This window comes from Heliangelus exortis, chromosome Z (assembly GCF_036169615.1).
Source record: "Heliangelus exortis chromosome Z, bHelExo1.hap1, whole genome shotgun sequence".
In the NCBI taxonomy this organism is placed as follows: domain Eukaryota; kingdom Metazoa; phylum Chordata; class Aves; order Apodiformes; family Trochilidae; genus Heliangelus; species Heliangelus exortis.
This window is the reverse complement of record NC_092454.1, coordinates 70546691-70568591: the sequence shown is the minus strand read 5'-3', so window position 1 is coordinate 70568591 and position 21901 is coordinate 70546691. Positions and strand designations below refer to the sequence as shown.

The window sequence follows — 21901 nt, the reverse complement described above, 5'->3', positions numbered from 1 at the left end:
TGACACTGTTCCTGATCCAGGCCAGGGTGACATTGTCCTTCATTGGCCATTGGCACACTGATGGCAGGCAACCATCACCCTCAGGTCCCTCTCTGCCAGGCAGCTCCACCCTAAACCTGCAGGGCTGCTGGGGGTTGTTGTGGAAAGAGTGCAGGACCTGACATTTGGCTTTGTTGAAACTCATACAACTGGCCTTGGCCCATCAATCAAGTCTGTCTAGATCCCTCTGCAGAGCTTCCCTACCCTCATGGAGATCACCACTTCCACCCAGTTTGGAGATGACTGCTAAGTTACAGAGGATGCACTCATTCCCCTCATCCAAACCAGCAATAAAGATGTTAAACAGGAGTAGCCCCAGTACTGAGCCCTGGGATCACTGCTCATGACTGAGCTTGATTACTTTTAAACAGCCACAGTGCAGGTCAGACTGGAACCTAGAGAAATAGCAGGTCTGAAACCAAGGATTCAGGTTCAGCCCATCCACTGCTCCAGAAAGCCACAGTTCAGGAGGCTGTCCACCCAAGCCCTGTTTTCATCACTGGGATCGTGTCATATATTCAGTTTTTGATTGATTGATCTGACAGTGTTTTCTCTTCATGACTGGCCAGATTGCTATCATTGCTCCGACAGTTACTAGTAAAAAAAAAAAAAAAAGTATAAAATAACCTATGCAAAACCATAATAGAATGAGCTTAGTTTTCCATCTCTGAGAGGCCATTATATGAGCAGCAGTGTATCTATTAGGATCCCCCATGGCTACACTCTGAAGTAAACACTTAAATTCCCATAACATCCCTGAACCAGGAGCCACCAGGCCACCTCCCAGCTCAGCCTCAGATCAGTCTCTTGCTCTGAACCTGCCTGATGTGCCTGATTCCAGTGGCCTAAACCTGATGTGTGTTCCTAGCTTGACCTGCCCCACCACCATAACCTTTCCTGGTGCCTTTGGCCTTTCTGCCCTTCAAGAGGACCCATAAGAAAGATGGGGACAAACGTTTTAGTAGGGCCTGAAGTGGCAGGGCAAGGGGTGATGGTTTAAACTAAAAGAAGGAAGCAGGAGCAAGGAATCAATCACGTCCCTGCACTCAGCACAGGTGAGGCTGCACCTCAAATCTTGGGTTCAGTTTTGGGCACCTTATTGCAAGGAGGTGCTGGAGCATGTCCAGAGAAGGGCAGCTAAACTGGTGAAAGGTCTAGAGAACAAGTCTTACAAGGAACTGAAACTGCTGAGCCATAGCAAGGAGATCCAGCTACTAAAGAGAGCACTTACCCAGGAGTAAGGAGATCTCTTACCCTGGGAAAGCCATTCTTCCTCCTCTCCTTAATTATTTCTGTAAAATGGCTGCATGTGGACATGAAGTTTCATTTTATCACAGAGGAAAAGCTCTGGAAATTTTTATGTTGCTAATGTAAGGAATACATTTTGTGTGATGTAAAACAGCTGTAAAAAACCACTTTCCATATCACATGAAATGACTCAACACTAGAGAAATTATTTATTAAAAAAAAAAAAAGGACTACAGATTTACTAGGACAACAAACAAAAGGATTGAAATGTTTCTTGAACTTTTTTAAACATAATGCTAGAAACCATCAGAAACGAGATTTTTTCACTGACTGTAAAGTAAAATGGGTATTTCAATGTTACTATGAACTAAATACCTTGGCAAATAAGATAATAATTATGAATAGATTTAATGTAGTGAGGTTTGATAGCTTTGGACTAAGAGTTGGAATTGTATAGGAAGTGAAAGTTTTGAAAGACATCTGTGAATTGCTACTGATTGAAAAGACACTTCCTAAAAACCTCTTTTCTGTGAGAACACCTCAGAAAAAGTTAATTCAGATTGCCCATGGAATGTTACTCCTTTTTGCTTCCTAGATTTTTAGCCAGTGTTCACTCTTTTTTTTCATTTTTCGGGGGATTATCAAGTGATTTAATTTGTATCAGGACCTACCTTTAAAGAACAGTATCATAGTAGCATTTGTCATATTATAAATTCCACAGTGCTTCTCACTATAGGGAATACCTTCTCTCCATGTTTAATCCACAAATGATTTGATTTTGGAGGCCTATTAAATTTTTGTTACTCATAGCAGGAGATATATGGTGCTATTATTTGAAAAGTAATAAAAGCTAGCAGTGGGTGTCCAGAACCACTCATTTCAACATTCAGCTACTACTTGGAAAAAACTTTTTCCCCATTAAAAAATAAAATAAAATAATTTAAAAATCTGACTAAACTTTTGAAGAAAAAGCCAAATTTTTACACTTAAAGAAACAGTCCCTATAGCACTACAACAACTAAAGAGAAAAATTATTTAATGACAAAGATAGTGCCTGGTTCTGAAACAGGCATTAGTCACAGGAAATCACCAAGTTAGGAGAAAATCCCAGCTCCACTGCAGAGTAATTTAGTGTTTCTGTGTATTCCAGAACAGGCAGTAAACCTCAACATATTAACATTACTTAAGCCCCATACTAGGGACCATAGTCATGCAGTGCTGGAATGGAACTTCTAGAATTTGCTACTTCTTTGACACAAAGTAATCTCTTAAACATAAAAATGTTAAATAACTTCCAGACATTTCACAATTAAATAGCCAAAGCTGACTTGCATTTGCACTTTTTAAAAAATCTCCTTTCCAAATTTGCTCAAGACAGAATTTCAGCCAGTGGAAACTTGTCCTCCCTAAAAGAAATCACTAGAATATAAAAATTTCCTTGGTTGACTTTTGCTTTATTATATCTAATAAATGAGATTTAGGCCATAATATTTGTATATTAATCTGTTCTGGCATCTGAATTTGTTGTATGAGACTTGACCCAAAATTTCATCATAGAAGCTACTGTTGTCTGTTCACAGATGACCACTTTCTCAAGTTAAAAACAATTTATTGGTATGTGCTGCTGTTCATAGATCCCAAAGCCTACAAGTTCTCACTCTGACCACCACTCATTTAAGAGTGCAAACACAGCCTGTGTGCCCTGGAGGTTCTGTCCCTGTGCTTGTGCCAGCTGCCAAGCCAATAGCTTTGTGCCTGCACCTTACTGAGGGGAATAAGTTGTGCATAAGGCAAAAACAAGAGTCAGATTTTTTTTGAAAAAATGATTTCTATTTGTGCTTACCAGGTAAAATGAACAGCCCTGGAAGGTATATATATGCCTGCACAAAGCATAGACACAACCTCCATGGGCTGTTCCACCTACATTCATCAAGCAGACCAAGGTCTTTTCTTTTTCATACAGATTTCACTACAGACATCTGGCTTTATTTATGTTTGTTCTCAGTTCAGGCCTATTCAAGTATTGGCAGGCATTCAACCTGATGCTGCTCCTAAAGAAATACGAAGAAGCTTCCAACAGGTACAGGATTGTTTTGCTTCTTTATCATTCATCTGCCTTCCTTAAAAGCATATGCTTCATTATAAACTTTAGCCTCAAATTTTTTGGACATAAGAGTTATTTTTAATATCTGCAGCCCACAGACAGACAACACAGAACCAGGATAGTGATCAAAACTTGTGTAAAATGTAAAATGCCTTAACAATACCACTGAGTATGAGAATACATCCTTGTTAGAACTAATTATTTTTATTATTTTACCCATGCTACTACTAACTGCAATAAATAAAATGCTTATGAATGTACTTCTATGTCTATAGTTCCACTGAAGTTCTTACATGCTCCGTTTTCCTACTGACTTAAGCTACAATTTATAGAACATACAAGCACATCCACAGCACAGTGCATCTTTGTTTTCATGCTAATTCACACCTGCTGTGAGGTGCTGGCTGTCAGCCTTGGAAACTGAAATCTTCAGTTCCTCCAGAAAATACAAACTATGCAGAAAGCAATGCCACAAGCTCACACACATAATGCTGCCAGTATTCTTCAGCCCTGATCTGAAGAGTCATCTCCAGTACTGAAAGGAGGATCTTTGCAGTCATTTCATCCACAGCCTCTGCTAAATGTTAAAGTTGCCAAATTTCACTTGAAGACTTGAGGGACACTATTCGGGTCTACAGAAAAGTTCAGATTTTCTCTCCTCCTTGTTTACTTCTTTTTCCAGGCCAGACCACCTGTTCCTTCCTTTAATCTCTGACATTGCCAAGTGTGAGAAAGCTGCTCACTGCTGGCACATGTTTTGCCAGCCACTTCATGCTCAGCAGAACCTGCTCCTTCCATTGTACCTAGTAAAAGCAGAACAGTGGCTACGTTGTTCCAGCTGCCAGCTCAATCCCCATTGCAGCCATCATTTTCCAGGCACAGCCTAGGGATACTACTTTGATTAAATGGCAGAAAACTCTTGTTAATCACACCCACAGAACTTAAAAAACTAACTTTTTATGCCATCCATTTTCTCCCTCTACCTACTTGTTTCCTACCCTTTCACAACCATTCATTGTTGGCCACCTTACGAACACTTCTTCACAACTTTCACCATAATTTCTAGTTTAACTTCCTCCTTTGTGGCACAGACTCTAATGAATTCCTTGAGAGGAATTTGGAAAGCAGAGAACGGCTTGTAAAGTCTCCATTTGTTTCTGTCTGGAACAGGATTGTCTTTTCAATGTAGTGAGTAGTCAAAGTCGAATGAAATATCTGATTCTGCACTACATGAATCCATCAGGGCTTTTAGGATAATCCTTCCATGGAATAACATCTTTCCTGTGTGACCATAAAACCAGTCTTTCTGAAACAGGATCAGCAGTAGCTTGAGGAGCTGGTTGCTGGCTTGCTAGTATGAACACACCATGGGTATCTGGTGTTGAAGCTCCTAGGAGCAAATTTGCATTTACTATACAAGACAAAAGTACTCACTGTGTAGGTAGTTCAGTGTGGACACTGCTGCTGGTAGACTTCTATTAATATGTTTTTACAGAAAAAAAGTGAATTACTTTGCCTTAGACTAACAGGAGGTGGTAGAAGCAGTGGTATTTCTAAACTATAAATACAATTGAGTTGTTGGTAGCTGAACAGAAGACATAGCCAAGATCCTCCTGTTAGTAAATGAGGAGGATACGTGCTCCTGGATATGAAATAATTTAATTATATTTAATTTAATTATAAGTCGTTCTCACATGCAGATGATAGCGTCTCCTGTGGTCCCTTACAGCATTTATTATCCTATAATGCTGACCTCATGCAGAAGGGACACTACAACACTGCTGCAGAAACACCTCAGTGCTCTTTGTAGCACAAAGACCAGAGAGGAGCTGTGATGCCTTTTCCTGACAGGCCTTTTCCTGACATAAACACAGGTATGTATTGCTTTCCACTCTTATAGATTCATAGATTCATAGAATTGGCTGGGTTGGAAGGGACCTCAGAGATCTTCAAGTCCAACCCTTGATCCACTCCCGCTGCAGTTCCCAGCCCATGGCACTGAGTGCCACATCCAGGCTCTGTTTAAATACCTCCAGGGATGGAGAATCCACCACTTCCCTGGGCAGCCCATTCCAATGGCTGATCACCCTCTGGGTAAAGAAATTCTTTCTAATGTCCAACCTAAACCTCCCCTGGCACAACCTGAGACCTCTTGTGCCCTCTTGTCTTGCTGAGAGTTGCCTGGGAAAAGAGCTCAACCCCCCCCTGGCTCCAACCTCCTTTCAGGGAGTTGTAGAGAGTGATGAGGTCTCCCCTGAGCCTCCTCTTCTCCAGCCTCAACACCCCCAGCTCCCTCAGCCTCTCTTCATAGGGTCTGTGCTCGAGTCCCTTCACCAGCCCAGTTGCCTCCTTTGGACCTGCTCTAGGACCTTGATATCCTTCCTGAACTGAGGGGCCCAGAACTGGACACAGTACTTTCCACTCTTCATTATAGTTTTCCCAATTATCTTACTGAATTTTATCATTCTGGAAAGATATATTTTATAACCATGAGCTGTGAATAAACATCAAAGCTGAAAGAACTTCAAAAGAGTGCACATTATTTCTATGAAAATATAAACAAAATTTAGTCATTAGACAACAAATAAAACACAGCTTCTTACATGGACCCGTAGTCAAAGAAGAAGTTCACAGTCCAAATCAAGGGCCTAATATCTCTTCAGCCATTTATCAAGAAAATAAAAGCAATACCTCCTAAATAATACAGTGCTAATTTGACATATTGGTGCTAACTGGGTATTAGAACTAAATACAAATGAAGAGAGATTAGGGTACAGTACCTGTCCAAAGTCAGTAACACAGTTTCATTCATTTCTGGTATATCATCAGCTTTAATAGTAATGTTGATTGCAGTTTCACTTTGTCCAGATAAGAAAACAACAGAGCCATTAAAAGGACTTATATCATCAACTGTTACTGCCTTTTGATTGACACCAGAGGGTTTCAAACTCCAAAACACAGTTGCTTGGCCATCAGTCCCATCTCTATGCAATGCAATGGAAACCTGTGAAACACATCAGTATGTTGTGACTTGTAAACTATATGCAAAAACAATTACCCCCTTGCAAGCTACAGAATATTCAGTTTGGCTATTTTAACCATACCTATGTGACAGGATTTCAAAGATAGTGAACCAGTAAATAAATAAACCAGTAAATAGTTATATTTTTGCATCAGTTACATACTTAGAGGATGGAGATGACAGGACATGGGTATCACAAGTCACTAAGCAACAATAAACACAAAAAGTCTTGCATTAATTATTTTGCCAGTGCCCACCTTTTCAATACACAACCAAGATTTTCAAGATAACCACCATAACTTTATTCTGGTTAATACAGTACATGCCAACCTGTACTCTGCTCAAGGTAATTAGCAGTTTCAATGAAAGACTGAGAAACTGATTATATGATTGAAGGTTTGTGGGAATATTTCAGCTAAGACAGACAGGAAAAGAAGTGTCAACGTATGCAAAACACTTTAAATAAAGTTTCTCCGCCTGGGACTAAGGCTCTCAGATCAACAGCAATGCTTTTGAAAATGCTGCTTTGTATTGCCAGAAACATAAAAAAGCATGGGTGTTGGAAAACATGCCCAGCAAGCCATGAATTCTGCTCACACAGAAGTTAGGATACAAAGGACACACAGGTATTTCCATGTAATCTTACAGCTGGTAACAGAAATGAAAACTGTCAGCAGCCTCTTTTGTTCTGTGAGAGCGTTAAGACATAATTGGTTTTGGATGCTTAGAGAGAAAGCAGAAATCAACCTCATTTTTCTGATAATGACACATTATTTCAGGTCTTCATTTTGCAAGCACTTCTTTTTTTTTCTTTTTTTCCTTTTCTTTTTTTTTTTTTAATAAATATCATGGGAATATTTGACATCAGGCAGAATTTTCCTTACACTAATTTTCATGTATTACAATGACTCAATGAATATAGCAAACTTTGCCTTCTCAGAACCAGTTTGCTATAGCATGGGACAATATAAGCAATTTTACTTACCTCTGTAGCAGGAGAATCTTCTGGCTCAGAAAGAATAATTGGAAGATTGCTGGTAAAGCCTATTTCTCCATTTGCAATATCTGGAGTAATCCTGAGAGAAATATTTTGAATCTCACCTAACCTTGGACTCACAGGTGGGATCAGAGGAATCCTATTCACCAGCTCAACTTTTTCAAGCTGTGGGAGAAAACAAAAAAAAAAAAAGATAAATAAGAAACCTTAGTACCAAGTCAGAACAATTTTGACTTTTCAGAGCAAGTTTCATACACAGGGAGCAAAACATCTCCAGAACAAATTTCTCATTGCTGCTATAAATGAATTGAAGAAATGAAGTGGATACCATTGAGATTTGTCAGCAGAATGGTACCTCTGTCGGGTACATCATGTTCAAGTATGTAGAGGGAGAATGAACCTTCTACATCAGCTGATTCATCACTAGGCCTGTGAATAACAACACTGATTTCAACCAGTGGCCCAAGTTACTGTTTCAGCTTTGTTTTTTGTGCCACACATTGAGAAAAATCTGAATCCACTGGAAGCATAATAATTTACAGCCTCCAATGAAGCCAAATAATAATTCAATCTTCCTCCCTCTCCCATACAATGTTAAGGACTTCACTTTGTGAAGTTGTTAGTTGTTTATAACAACTAATAAATTAGAATTGCATTCTGAACCAAAAATCAGTATAACATGTAGTCTCCTTCCATGTGACCATATTTCATTATTTTTTTATACTAAGAAGAAATACAAAAATATTTACACTTTCTTTGAATGGGTTCTATCACTCACTATACTCATCAGCAACACTGACTTAGTAAGGTGAGCAGGACTGCCTGCTCAAATACTTGTTTCAAATATAATTTTTGCCATGTGCTCCTGTCATGCATTATTATGATAATTATTATAATAATATTATAATTATATTATAATATAATAACTGATTTGCATTTACTTCTGCAAACAATTCAATGAGTCCTCAATGACTTCCATGAGGCTACCTGGAGTTACCAGATGTTACCATATAGTAAGGTTTCATAGGAGGAGGGGAGAGTGGCCTGATTTTAATTTATATAGTGATCATGAATCACTATTTCATCTAATGAGTTTTGAAACCCTTCAATTATTAAATCTACTCTCTATAAATATTTGGGCCATATCATTGCCAAAGTAGTACACAAAAATACATACATCTTAGTTGATGATAGATGGAACTGTGTTACAAATACTTTAGTAATTTTAAAAAATACTGATTATTCAATAATTGATTCTCAACCATACCAGCCATCTACTGGGGTGTCTAAGGAACAGATGGCAGGACTGTTTGTTTTGCTTGTTTTCTAAGCTTTCTTTTAGAGTAAGCCCTGTTCCTGCAATTAACAGTTAGCTCAAGAGAGTTTCAGAATTACTGCACAGCTGAAACAATGCACTTTGCTAAGTGCTTCTGATTTTGGATAGTAACATTGAAATTAAATTAAGAGAGAACCAAGAAATTTAGTTTTAGTTCAGTGTTTTTCTTTTTAAAGCAGATCAGCTCATGAGGAAAAAAAGAATGCATTGTGAATGGAATAATGACAAGTAGTTTATTAAATCAGTTAATCTTCCTGTCCATGCCAAAAACTTCACTTAAGACTATAGCAGGTTATTTAATTAAAGATGTCACTGAAGAATGTTAATCTCACTTTTCCAGTTCCTCTCTCCATTCTCTAGTTGTGCTTAAGCTTCATTTCCTCCTCCACCCTGATTCCCGAGTTGATCCTTTATTATGCTTAGTTCAAACTCTGTAATCTTCTCATTCTAAACATGTTCACTGAGATTATTGTTTATTCACAATGTAGAAGGATTGTCATAGTGATAAATAGGAGCATTTTTCTTCCTTTTCTATGAGTTTCTAAATGAATTTTCTGTGCTGGAAAGCCCTTCTGATTTGGTTTATACAAACAAAAAGATTTTTTATGGTTCATGGAAAAAGTATAGAACATTCACCCTCTCCCTTCCCCCCACTTACCCCCTCCACCTCCTTGGAATCTGAAGTTTTGCAAAGTGCCTGAAATCTGAAATACTGCTCATATGTGTGTGTCTTTTCTATATTCCACAATGAAATATTATTTATAATGCACCATTTAAAAGAACCTTGTCTATTTCAGTTCTTCTGTAGATCTTTCAGGTCTTATGCAGCTGTAAAGCATGCTAACCTAGTCTAGTATTCCAGGACACAATTTCCTATCTGTGAATGCCAAAAATTGCATACTAGTATGCATACTAGTTTTGTTTTGGTTGTTTCTTTTTTTTAATAAGAGAATGTGCGGAGAAGAAATCCTCTCAGGGTCACAGAAGAAATTAAAACATTAAATAAAAGAGAAAGAATGGCAAATTTTAATTCTATAGATTTAATAGCAACATCTTTGAAAACTCCACAGACTTAAAATTAAAAAAAGATTAATTAAAAGTTTAAAAGGATTTAAGTAATGCCTTTCTAATTTGTGCTCTGGATGTGCCAAGTCATCTCTGGATAGCTACCTGAGCTATTTATTCATCACAGATGGCCAGAGCTAATCACAGGAAGCAGAGATTATGGAGCAGTCTTAAATTCAGATGAGAAAATAATCATCTCAAATACTGATGGCAATGCCCAGTATCTTCCACAGCAATGCAGATGAATAATATCTTGTTAAAATACAGAATCATAGAATGGTTTGAGTTGGAAAGACCTAAAAGATCATCCAGCCACATCCAGCCTGGGCTGAGACACTGCCAGGGATGGGGCAGCCACAGATTCCCTGGGAAACCTGGGCCAGGGGCTCAGCACCCTCACAGCAAAGAATTTCTTCCTAATGTCTCACCTAAATCTCCCTGCTCAAGCTCAAAACCATTCCCCCTTTGTCCTCTCACTTCATGTCCAAAGCCCTCCCCCAGCTTTCTTGTAGCCCCTTCAGATATTGGAAGGTTGCTCTGAGCTCACCTGGGAGCCTCCTCTTCTCCAGGCTGAACAACCCCAATCCCTCAGCCTATGTAAGCAAACTTGGTTTTCTCCAGTAAAAACTGAAAGCCTTAGTTGGAAAGTGTAAATTCTTTCCTTAAATATTTCTTCTGAAAATCCATTTCTCTGCCAAAACCACAGTTTTATTGGACTTTATAGATAGTTTTAATTAGCTATGACAGAGGTACCCTTCTTACAAACTCAGATAGAAAAAAAAAAAAAAAAAATTGAAAAAAACCCTAGGGGTAGTAAAGATCATAATTGAATGAACACAGGAAAAGAGCTTTTTAGGTTCTCCCAATAAATTAATGCATAAATTAAATATAATAGGTTTGATTATTTTTCATTTATATTTCACTTGCTCGTAATTTCTAAAATTTGTCATGCTTCTGTAATTCACTTTTAAAGGTAACTAACACCTGCAACATTGATCTCTTTTTGTTAAATTCCATGATTAACACCTGAATCCTGTTACAGCACTCTAATTTTTTAAAATTATGTACTTCAGTACAACTTCTGCTTATGGCATGCTTCTGGTAGCTGTTACTAAAAAATAGTTTTTCCAGCTACAGAGCTAATAAGTTCTTTTTATTTTTAATTACACAAGATAAAACAAACAAACACACAAAAAACAAAACACAAAAGACACAAACAAACATAAGTCAGTCCAAACTGAGATACCTGTACAAGGAAATGAGCACCATTTTGAAGAAATGCATCATTTCTTATTGGTATATTTAAAATCTCTTCTGTTTGTCCTTCTGGAAAGATGAGAATGCTTCTACTAGACATATTTAGAATGCCATCTTTTGCTCTCTCAGGATCCAGAGGTCCAGCTGGAATATACAGTGCAGTATAAACCAACTGCACATCTCCAACTGCTCCTCCTTCCCTTGAAAAACTCAAGGATAAAAAGCGTCCCGTTGGTTTACTTTCAATCTTCTGATTCTCCAAAGGATAAAATTTTATGAGGCCATAAACATCATCACTGTCCTGAATGTAAAACAGAAGCTGCAAAAGAAAAAAAAAAAAAAAGCATCACTTACACTATGCTACAGCTACCACAGTTCTCATGCTTTCATGGAAGGATGTCCTGACTGTCACCATACATTTTTCTCCTTAGTGAATTGGCACTCAGGAAAGAAATAAGATTGACAGTCCCAAAGTATTCTTTGTACACAAGCAGCACAACACTGACATGGGCAGCTTTCCCACTATGCATCATCCATGTGCCAGAATGAGCTCTGAATAACTGATTTTTTGGCTCAGCAGCCAAAGTGAATAATTTAAAAATGCTTCAGACTGAAAAAACAAAATTTCATTTTATTCACCAAGTTTATTCCAACCATTTTTAAGAAAAACAAATTAGTTAAGGGACTTGAGTAACAAAACTGTCAGCAATGCTAAGCCATCCTGTATTTAAAAGTTCAGAGGTTACAGTCTTAATCACCAACCCCTCCTCTTGATTCTTTTACTCTCTGTAAAGCATTCCAATAATCATTCAGACAGCAGAGGAGCAAGTGAAAATAACTTTCCTGCCTTCCCTTAGGAAGCAGCCACTCAGAGCAACATTTATGCAATGCTGTGTATGTTGTGAATAACCTAAAGATACTGTACAAGGTCTTGCTTTGTATACTGTGCTAAGCCAAATACTTTGGGTATGGCTTTCTATACCAAGATTATATTAAGGATTAATTTGTTTAATTTATATTCAAGCCCAAAACCTTTAGCCAGTTTAGCCAATTACTCCTTGTTATCAAAACCCCTAATCAAAATTTATTAATCAAAATTTGTTATCAAAAGCCCCTAATTATTATCTATTATTAACTTCACCAAAAGAGTATTAAAGGAAAACTTACCTCAGATGGTTCACTGACTTCTGCACCTCCCTGTATTGTATCAGCCAAGAGCTTCAGAAGGTAGGGCTCTGCCTCCTCTGGTTTATCATCATTAATAATGTCCAGAGGAAGGGTTACCAGCATCTGCCCTTGATCAAAGCAAACCTCCCCAGTCTCTGGAGTGAGGTCTTCAGCCACAGGTGAGGGATCACTGCTATTCCTGATGACAACCCAGCTAACAGAAACATTTCCATGTGTCCCACCATTCCTCACAATCGTGATCCCTTCAAACCTACAGTTTTGAGTGAAAATAAAACCACACAGTATGAAATTATAATTGACATCAGCTTCCTTATTTCAGTTCCCTGAAAGATTTGCACTGACTTCAGTGAAATGAACCTCAGCTGGTGCAATTGACATTTGACTCAGGGCTTAAGGTTTGTGAAATCATAACACACAAAGCAAGACTTTCCTTCAGGTGCTTATTCATGAGATCTCTCTAATGACTCCAAAGATATTTGTTAGAACTTATTATTTTTTACAGCAAGAAAGATCCTGAGTTTTACCTTTGTTTCAAGAAACACGTGTCAAATTTTTTAAAAATTTTTCTGTTAAATTCCTACGTCACTTTACAAACTACATCAAAATACAGTCGTCAGGCATGAGTATTTAAGTAATGATTATGAATGAACTATTTTCCCTATAATCAAATTTCAAGTTACTGATATTTATAAGCTGGAAATGTCATGTTTCTGGCACCTCACAAGCCTATGATTACAATAAAGAGTCTCAGAGTCATGACTTACAAAATTTAGAAATCAAGATTTTTCTCTTTGCTGTGTACAGCACTTTGCTGAAGTGCTGGGCTCCACATACTATAAAATATTCTTTCCATATTCTTCACAGTAAGATAGCTTGAATGCATTATCTGCTTTTCTGGAAACAAACTACCATCAGTAGCTAGCAGTGGATATTTTTATTAAGACTGCCAATATTATGTATCTGTCCTGCCTGAAAAAATTGTACAGAACTATGATTTTGATCTCTGTGTAAAATTGCATATATTTAACTTAATTTAAAGTAAGTATTTAATGGGATTCATTCAATACTTTTTTTTTTTTAACCCAGAGATTGATTTTACATGTAGTATATACAAAGATTTACCAGGGAAGGAAGACAGAAATTTGTTCCTGCTTTTATGAACCATTGTATAGCAGCATCACAACTGCATTAATCATGCCTTCAGATTAGTGGTTTCTCAGTATTCTGATAATGTGACTAAATGTTTTACATACAGTTCATAAATATTAAGACAGTTCTTGTAGCATTAGACATTCCCACTTTCTTGAGATCTTTGTAGAGACAGCTGGTAATAACAACACACTAATTGAATACTAGGTTATATTTTCCGTGGTGATTTTATAATTAGTTTCAGTGAAATCCTGAGACTGACTAGATTCTAGATTCTAGATTTGAAGGTCTGTAGTACCTTGAAATTTGGTCTTCATCAACGATAACAGCCTGAGCAAACAGGTTACTGTTGATTGATAGCACTCCATAGGGCTTATCATTCGGTTGGATGGTGACATGAACAACAGAAGGATTCACCAAAACAGCATCTCCCTGCAAAGTGTCCTTAAGAAGCATAAGCTGAAAGGTCTCAGCAATTTCTGGTATGGCATCATCAAGGATCTTAAATTTCAGATACATTTCATGAACTAGAGGTGGGAAAACAATAGTTGTATTTGGCTGTAGATCTAGGAAGTCTACGTTAAGCTGTGCATGTGCTGTTGTATCCCCAGTTATGATGGCGTAACTGACAGAGACTTCATGTTCATCAGGTCCAATTAATTTTCCACTGACATCCTTACCACGAACCACTGGAATTGTTATCACATCAGCTTCCTCAGGCACCACATAAACGCTCTGAACAAAACGTACAGGACTGTCGTTTTTCTTAATATTAATCTGGACTGAACTTCTTGTGTTGTTGATTTCAGCCCCTCCCTCCACACTTCTCAGGTGAACAACGAACAATTCGTCATTTTCAGGTACCTGAAAAAAAAAAAAAATGTTAGCAATTGAGTGTAAGTCACATTTCAAACACATGTAGAATACTCTTACTGAGAAATATGTTTTATATATTCTGCAGAAAAGGGAAATAATAAAAACTTGACTGTCCATTTCATATTAAAACAAACAGAAGTCCTTCTTTTAACTTGGTCTGAAAAATCCCTTCTCAGAATTTAATTTTTCCATTTTCTAAAACATAATTCTGTGCTCTGGAAATATGAAAAGAGGTGGAAAACCAAGCAAAAGTAAAACAAAAACTAGGTAAGAATCAGAAAAATATGGTTGGATTTTTCCAACTTGGGACTGAGAAGATCAAAATTCTACTTCTGGAAGCTACCTCTATTTGGAAAAAAACATTTCCCCAGTTACTTAGATTTACATTTTAATTTTCTAATGTTGATGCTGAATAACCTCCATGAATACCTGAAGTAACACAGGAATAACTTATAGACAAACCTATATTAGCCCATCCATTCCTATACAACTGGCAAAGGAACATTTCCTTAAGTCAGACACCTCCCCACGGAAGATTTCTGTCACAGAACTGGGAACATGTTTTCTGGTTCTTAGCAATTAATTAGGCTAAGACATTTTTACAGGATGACTGTTTAAAATTACCTCATAGTTTTAGCTATTCTATTTTGCAGTATCTGATGCAGCAGACAATAAGGAAGGGTTTATAAACTGCAAATTACAGAATTTAGGCATGAGATTTTTGCTTTATAGTACTACATTTTATTTATCAAATCTTGATATGATAAACCTGAAAACCTGATATGATTACACTGAAAAATATGGTTATTTTATTAATACATACGGGTAAAAAGTAAATCTTTAAAAATCATTTAAGACCTCTGCTTCCCATCCTTGCTGTGGACTCCTGTAAACTAGTATTATTTATTTCTGAGAGGAATTCCTGGACAAAATTATTTATCTTTTGCTAATGGCAATACTCTGTTAAAAAGCTGACAAATTCTTTTCAGGAACTTTTGTTTACCAAGCTAAAAAAAGGTCTGAAAACCCTGCTGTACAATATTTCTTCTCTTTCACACTCATTTGTTAATTGGCCACCCTCAGACATTTTTCCAGGGCTAAGAGATTGGGCATGCAAATGCCTTTATAGCTGATGCCAATTCTGTCCCTTGTTTGGCTTGTGGAGCTTAAACTTGCATAATCTTGTTGACTGATGCAGTTTGTTTTTTGTTTTTTTGTCAATGTGAGATCTGGAAACTCTCAGTCATCTCTCCCACAGATTTATTTTGTCTTACTAGAATAGATGCTAGAATAGAATAGTATAGAATACACTCCATTTAGTAACTATCTAATGTATCATTTTGCACCACAAAAATATACATTTAGGAGACAGTCAAAATGTATTTTACATCTTGTATTTTACATCTTAGTATTTCATATAAATGGGACATTCTGGGGTTTTAATGGCATCATGACTGGGCAATTAAAAAACCAGTAACACATCAAAGTCAACAGAATAAAGGATTTCCAGGGCTGCCAGGCCTCTTTCGTTTTTCCTTAACAAAGTTTCCATTATTCCTCACTAAAAAGGAAACGTAGACTATGAGATTACTATAAATGTAGTACTGTGGAGATCAGATCTGCAGCTCACTAATTTCTGTAGGAAAAGTGCTACACAATACAGAAATGTTGCAGTGTTTTTCCTAGCTTTAGATCCTAAAGTCTCAAACTAAGTTCTGAGAGTAACTGGGTTCTTGTGAATTCCATCATCATGACCACCATCATCACCAATAAAGGCTTTTTATACAAAATTAACCTTTCATCTATGCCTGTGAAAGACTTGCACTGAGTGGACCCACACATATTCAGCTTTGAAAAAGAGAATTTTCAGAGTATTTCTCAGACGAAAAAAAAATCCACAACCACATTGTCCTAAAAAGCCAAATTGTTTATTTCTCTGTGTAAGTCACAGAAATAGTACACCTGCTCTGGAAGACATTTCTACACACCAGTCTGGCACAGTCTTTAAAAATATCAGTACAAATGTGGAAAAACTTCTTTTTTTTTTTTTTTTTTTTTCAACTCACAGAACTTTGCAAATGTCTTTTAAGTTCCTGAATTCTGAGACATGAACTTTTTGATATTAATTTTTTTCTTGCTAACTTCCTCATTAGGTAATTCCATACCATTTTTACTTATTTGGGTTCCTCTATTTTCCCTCTCATCCTCATTATAAACTGAAAATTAAAAAAGAAAAATTTTAAAAAAATAAAAGAAAAAATTAAAATCACAAATTGAAAAGTAGAATATATTTTGCTTACTCTTTTTATTTAGAAAGAAAGGCTTACAAAATACATTCCTTTTTTTTAGAGACCAATAGAAAGTTGACAAATTTTAATTATCAACACCATGTTGTCTTTATGCTCTTCACAGGATTACCTATTTCTTTTAGGGTTCTATTATCTATTTTTTGAAGAAGTTTTTAAAATATGTTTCTACATGAGAACATATCCGTATAGAAACATAATTTTTTTCAGTCTAGAGTTGTAGTTATATAGAATATATATAGAATATTATATATCTATACACTATATATAGAATATATATACAGATTATAGTTATATATTCATATATAACAAAATGCATATTTGAAGTGTTAGATTCTTTCTTTAGTTGCAAACATAACATTTCTGCTATTGACCTGAATGAGAGACAATCAAGTTGGCAATATACTGGGTTCTTATTTATTGTTAAATGAACAGAGAGAAGCAGCACAAGTGCAGCCCTGAGGATGCATCAAAAATGCATCCTGTTACAATTTCAGGATTAGGTTCTTTTTGCCCAAAAAAATTAACACAGGCAAACAGGAGTGCCTGAGTTCATTACAGAAACACAACCTGAATTTGGAAGGCAGGCAGTGAAAAGAAGAGCATATTAAAAAAAAATAATAATTAATACAGGAAAGTTAAATATAGAAAGGACAGACTAATAGATGAACCTCAATCTAGTTCAAGAACATCATCTCTGGCCATACAAGGACCTCAGTATTAAATCTGAAAGAGAAGTGTAATGAGTTCTAGATTATTTTTATATTTACAGCAGTAGCACCCAACAGGTTCAGTGAAAACGACCTGGGTATCTTCAAAAACTAAAAAATATTCAATTCACTGATGAGAATTACAGAGGTAGCACTAGAAGGAGGAAAAATGAAAGCTCCTAGAGACGAAATTCAACATTATTAGGCAGAGGCACTTTTAACTGTATTCAAAACAAGCATTTTTTTAAGTTGTTACTCTAAGTATCTCTAGAAGAGCAGATATCCTTCTACATAACTACAACAAAAAAAATGAAGTCAGATTGTTCTTACCTGATCATCAAGCACTGTCAAATTATAAATCACCACTGATCTCCCAGGGGTAAATGTAATATTTCCCCTAGCTGGACTAAAGTCTTCTTCAGATGGGTTTGGTCCATCTTCTATCTGCAAAGAATTGATTTTTATGATAAGAAATACATAAAGCAGGAGTAGGAATCTAGCACAGTAATCAATATACAGTGTGTACCATGCAAAACAAATAACAAATTCAGTTGTCTCCTGCACATGGGCACACAATTTCAGTTGTGGAAATCTGCTCTTATTTTTCAGACAAAGTCAGAGTAACCACTCTGAATAAATTATATGTTGCCAGAAAGAAAGGAAGTAAAACCAGTTCCATAAAGGCCTACGTGTAGTCATTGCTGTTTATTGATGTTTAATTTGCTCTTAGACACAACAGACAGTACATTCATTCTAATTCAATTTAAATCAGTAGGATTTTATAATAAGTTCCAAGAAAGAAAAAAAACAAAAACCAAAAAAAAAAGCGCTTTCTGTCTTGAATTATGATGATTACATTTAATAGTGAAACTTAAAAAACTAGGAAAACAGAGGCAAAATGGTGATTGTTTTTTTCAGAAAATCTTGTAAATATTTTTCAACAAACATATTTAACCTACACGGAGAGATGAATGCAATCAATTATGTAGATAATAAAATTTATTGGACCTTAAAACAATAAATTACACAGAGAATCTCATTCTGAGCTTTATACATGCTATATTTATTGTGCAATAAAACCCAGTACAAATCTTTTTGGATTTTGACAGGTCTGGATTAAACTCCTGATGAACATAAGACTAGATAACTGGCAAGGAGCTATCCAAATGAGAGACTCTCTATATAATTTTGTAGCAGAATCTGAGATAGATATGAAAAATAAAACAAACAAAAAACCCACAACAATAAAGGCAATAGATGTATCACATTCAAATCAAGTACATAAATAACAGTCTAAATATTCAAAATGAGCAGTGCAATTTCTGAGGACTCAAACTGTGCTCATACAGGTAGAGAATTTCACTAAATACTGACCCCTTAAATACTTAGGTATTAAAAGCTGGCACAGGTATTAAAGACTCATTTGGATGCTTATTTGTAAAGTGTAGATAAAATTTGAAAGAACATCAAATAAGACAATTCTTACATGCTTAATACACATTGCTTTCTTAATAATACCAAATAATGCTGCCTCAAATATCTCCCTAAATGACAGAAAATACTCGGTTTTCTCTAGTAACTCTTAAGTTTTCCTCAAGTTAGGCAGTATTTTCCGTGGACATGTAATATCTTTCCATTTTATGAAACGGATATAGCCAATGTAGATACAGGTATATTTTCCATTCTTTCACTTTCCTAAACACTTTTATAAAATTATGGACTCACAGTTTCATCCAACAGACCAAGGTATGGAGCCTTTTTTTTGATAAACTCACCTCAAAAGTTACGGTGACCGTCCCATAGGTTCCCCTCTCCCTAATTAGAGTGAGAGGCACAGATTCATTTCTGCCCCTGGGCTCATTCACTGTGATTAAGGCAGACTAATGAGGAAGAAAAGGGACAGGCAATCAGGCACAGATCAAATATCACAGCAGAAGGAAGAAACTGTTACCATAGAAATTCCAAACTCCCACAGACAAGTTAATCCAATCTGCACACATTTCCTAGCAACCAATTAGTTCAGCTAATAAAAAGCATGAAAGATTTCAGATAGAAAAATTATCATAAATTATGCCAGCTGTGTGGGGGTTGTTTTGTAAATTAACATGGTCACTATTCACAAAGCACTGGCATTTTAATGCTGGCATTTATCGGTGCTTCTAACTCTGAAATAGGTTTCCTCCATTAAAAAGTAATTTATTAGATAAGTAGATGTAAATGGCCTCTGTCTATGAAGTTATTGTAGCTGAAATATTCCAAAGAATTACACCAATTCAGGGAGCATCACATCTGTGCTACCACATCAGGACCCTGGTGCTAAAAATTTCTCATGTTGTGCTTTTTCAGGGAAGTCCTTGAAGAAATTATGTTGACATATTTGTTGACATAATTGTTCTCTTGACTTGAGAGTTAACTATAAAATTGCTCAAGATGGGAAAATGTGTATATTCTCAAGATTTCCACCTTTAACTTTCCTATGGTTTTACTCCTCGCTTCCACTGCTTATGAACATCATACACATGAGGGACAATGAGACTGAATATGCTTTTAGAAGTTTAATATTTAAGATGAGTAACATAGCTATTCATCCAGGCTACACTTCAACACCCAAAAGCAGATAGAACTATGAAAGCTGTATACATATATGAATATTTGAATAACACTTATATACGTATGAGTTAACCTTACAGATGTAACTCAGAACCAGTTTTCAAGGGATTCTGTTGGACAACAAACCAACATCTTTGAAAATTTCACCTCTATGCTTTCTAAAATTTTCAAATGTACCACATAAAAAGCCATACCATGTTAAAAGAAATTATTCCAAAGGCATTGTCATTTGATAAGATTGTTACAGTGACAGATTTGGGTGAGCCAAGCTTTACCGCTGCAGAGGGTTTCTAAAATGAATAAAACAAAATAAGTTATTAAATATGGTGATGGGCAAAAAAAGACACATTATTACTGTGTATTAAGAGTAAACTTTATGCCTATGACATACATATGCCAAACTGTAGGTCTTTTTATTATATATTACAATGGAAATTACTTAAAGCAGTAGAACGCGTCAAAATAATTCTTAATTCCTATGTTAAAAATAAAGTACTTGGAACAAACTTTGTAAATCATTAACCATAATTTGGCAATCATTATTTATTAATGATATCATAGGACACTGCTAAGTTTGAAGCATCTAGCACTGCCAGAAACTCAAAAGTTGCTCTTTTTCCCAAAACATTTGCATAAAACTAACACTTTGAAGCTATTAAACTGAGATACCAACTAAGGAAATAAATATTTACAGTGCTGTAAAAATTAACTTTTACATTTACAAATCAAAGAGAGAAAGGAGGGAAAACATGCATTTTTATTCTCGCTGCAAACATCCCTTGAGATGTGTAGGAACTGGCAATAAAACACAAAATTTATTTTTACTGAACTGACAGCCATGAACTGTTACCTAAAAAAAGGGGAATGTGAACACTTCTCTTTCAGCATGACTCTTGTGAGACAGAACAATATGAAGAAACTTACTGATAAGTATTTTAAAAATTGTTTTATCATTTTTTAAAGTAAATCTCATTTATTCTCTGCTTCTGGAGGTCTGGAATTAATTTTCTCTAGTTCCACCCTCTCTTCCAAGTATGGTCTATGCATCAAAAGAGGAATGGCTGAAATCTAACCCTTCTGGGCTCCCGTGCCCCTTCAGATGTCCAGAGCTCACTCAGAGACACCCATGGGAATGGCAAAAAGATCAGTAAGCACCATCCTGACTGATCTCCAAACTTCAAGCAATGTGATTCATAGAAATTCATAGAATTGGCTGGGTTGGAAGGGACCTCAGGGATCATCGAGTCCAACCCTTGATCCACTCCCGCTGCAGTTACCAGCCCATGGCACTGAGTGCCACATAGAATCATAATTGATAAATTATAAAATGATTACACTAAAAATCTTGGAGCACCCTTCATGGAGGTCAGATCACCCACTGAAATGTGCACATAAACTGAACAACTGAGACTTACTGCCAGTGTCAGGTGAAATGTGAATGTTTCATCAGCCTCTGGAAGGTCATCATCACAGACAGAGATATACACTGTTCGGTTTGTTTCTGTATCAGGTATAAATGCAGCTGCATATGTGTCAAAAAAGTCTCCTGTGTCTTCTCCATCAATCTGCAATAAAGATACAATTGAATGCCACCTCCCTCCTCCCCTGCCATCTCCTATAATATTGGTGTGGACTCATTTAACAGACTTCATGTGTTCTTCTTTCCAATTTCCCCTGTTAATTTCTGGATATAAAGTATGAATAAAAAGCTTTTTTATCCATGCTGAGTAACCAGGGGGAAAAAACTACAACAACAAAAAAACAAACAAACCAACAAAACCAAACCAACCAACCAACCAGAAAACAAACCCATAACAAAAAACCCAAGCCAACCAAACAAGGCAGTTTATTCGGAACCACTTATGACTTTCTTCCATGAAGCTGGGTATCTCCTGCATAATGCACCATATGGCAAGCTTTTTAATGGAAAAGCTGTTCCTAGCACTGCTCTGTATATTTCGTATATTCTACTTGAATTACCTTAGGATGTAACT

The 21901-nt window shown here is 36.3% G+C and overlaps 1 protein-coding gene across 4 annotated transcripts in view; it reads right to left on the bottom strand.

The window, feature by feature from the left end:
• The window catches only part of ADGRV1 (adhesion G protein-coupled receptor V1), a 275863-nt gene that overhangs the window by 238199 nt on the left and 15763 nt on the right, over positions 1 to 21901 (bottom strand). For all 4 annotated transcript variants that reach the window (XM_071731307.1, XM_071731308.1, XM_071731311.1 and 1 more), the window contains exons 3-11: positions 21323 to 21472; positions 20102 to 20197; positions 19073 to 19177; positions 17628 to 17741; positions 13704 to 14269; positions 12236 to 12506; positions 11058 to 11387; positions 7399 to 7575; positions 6172 to 6395 (exon numbers count right to left, since the gene is read on the bottom strand). In XM_071731307.1, coding sequence (XP_071587408.1) covers positions 6172 to 6395; positions 7399 to 7575; positions 11058 to 11387; positions 12236 to 12506; positions 13704 to 14269; positions 17628 to 17741; positions 19073 to 19177; positions 20102 to 20197; positions 21323 to 21472 — 2033 coding nt within the window. The remainder of the gene's footprint in view (positions 1 to 6171; positions 6396 to 7398; positions 7576 to 11057; positions 11388 to 12235; positions 12507 to 13703; positions 14270 to 17627; positions 17742 to 19072; positions 19178 to 20101; positions 20198 to 21322; positions 21473 to 21901) is intronic.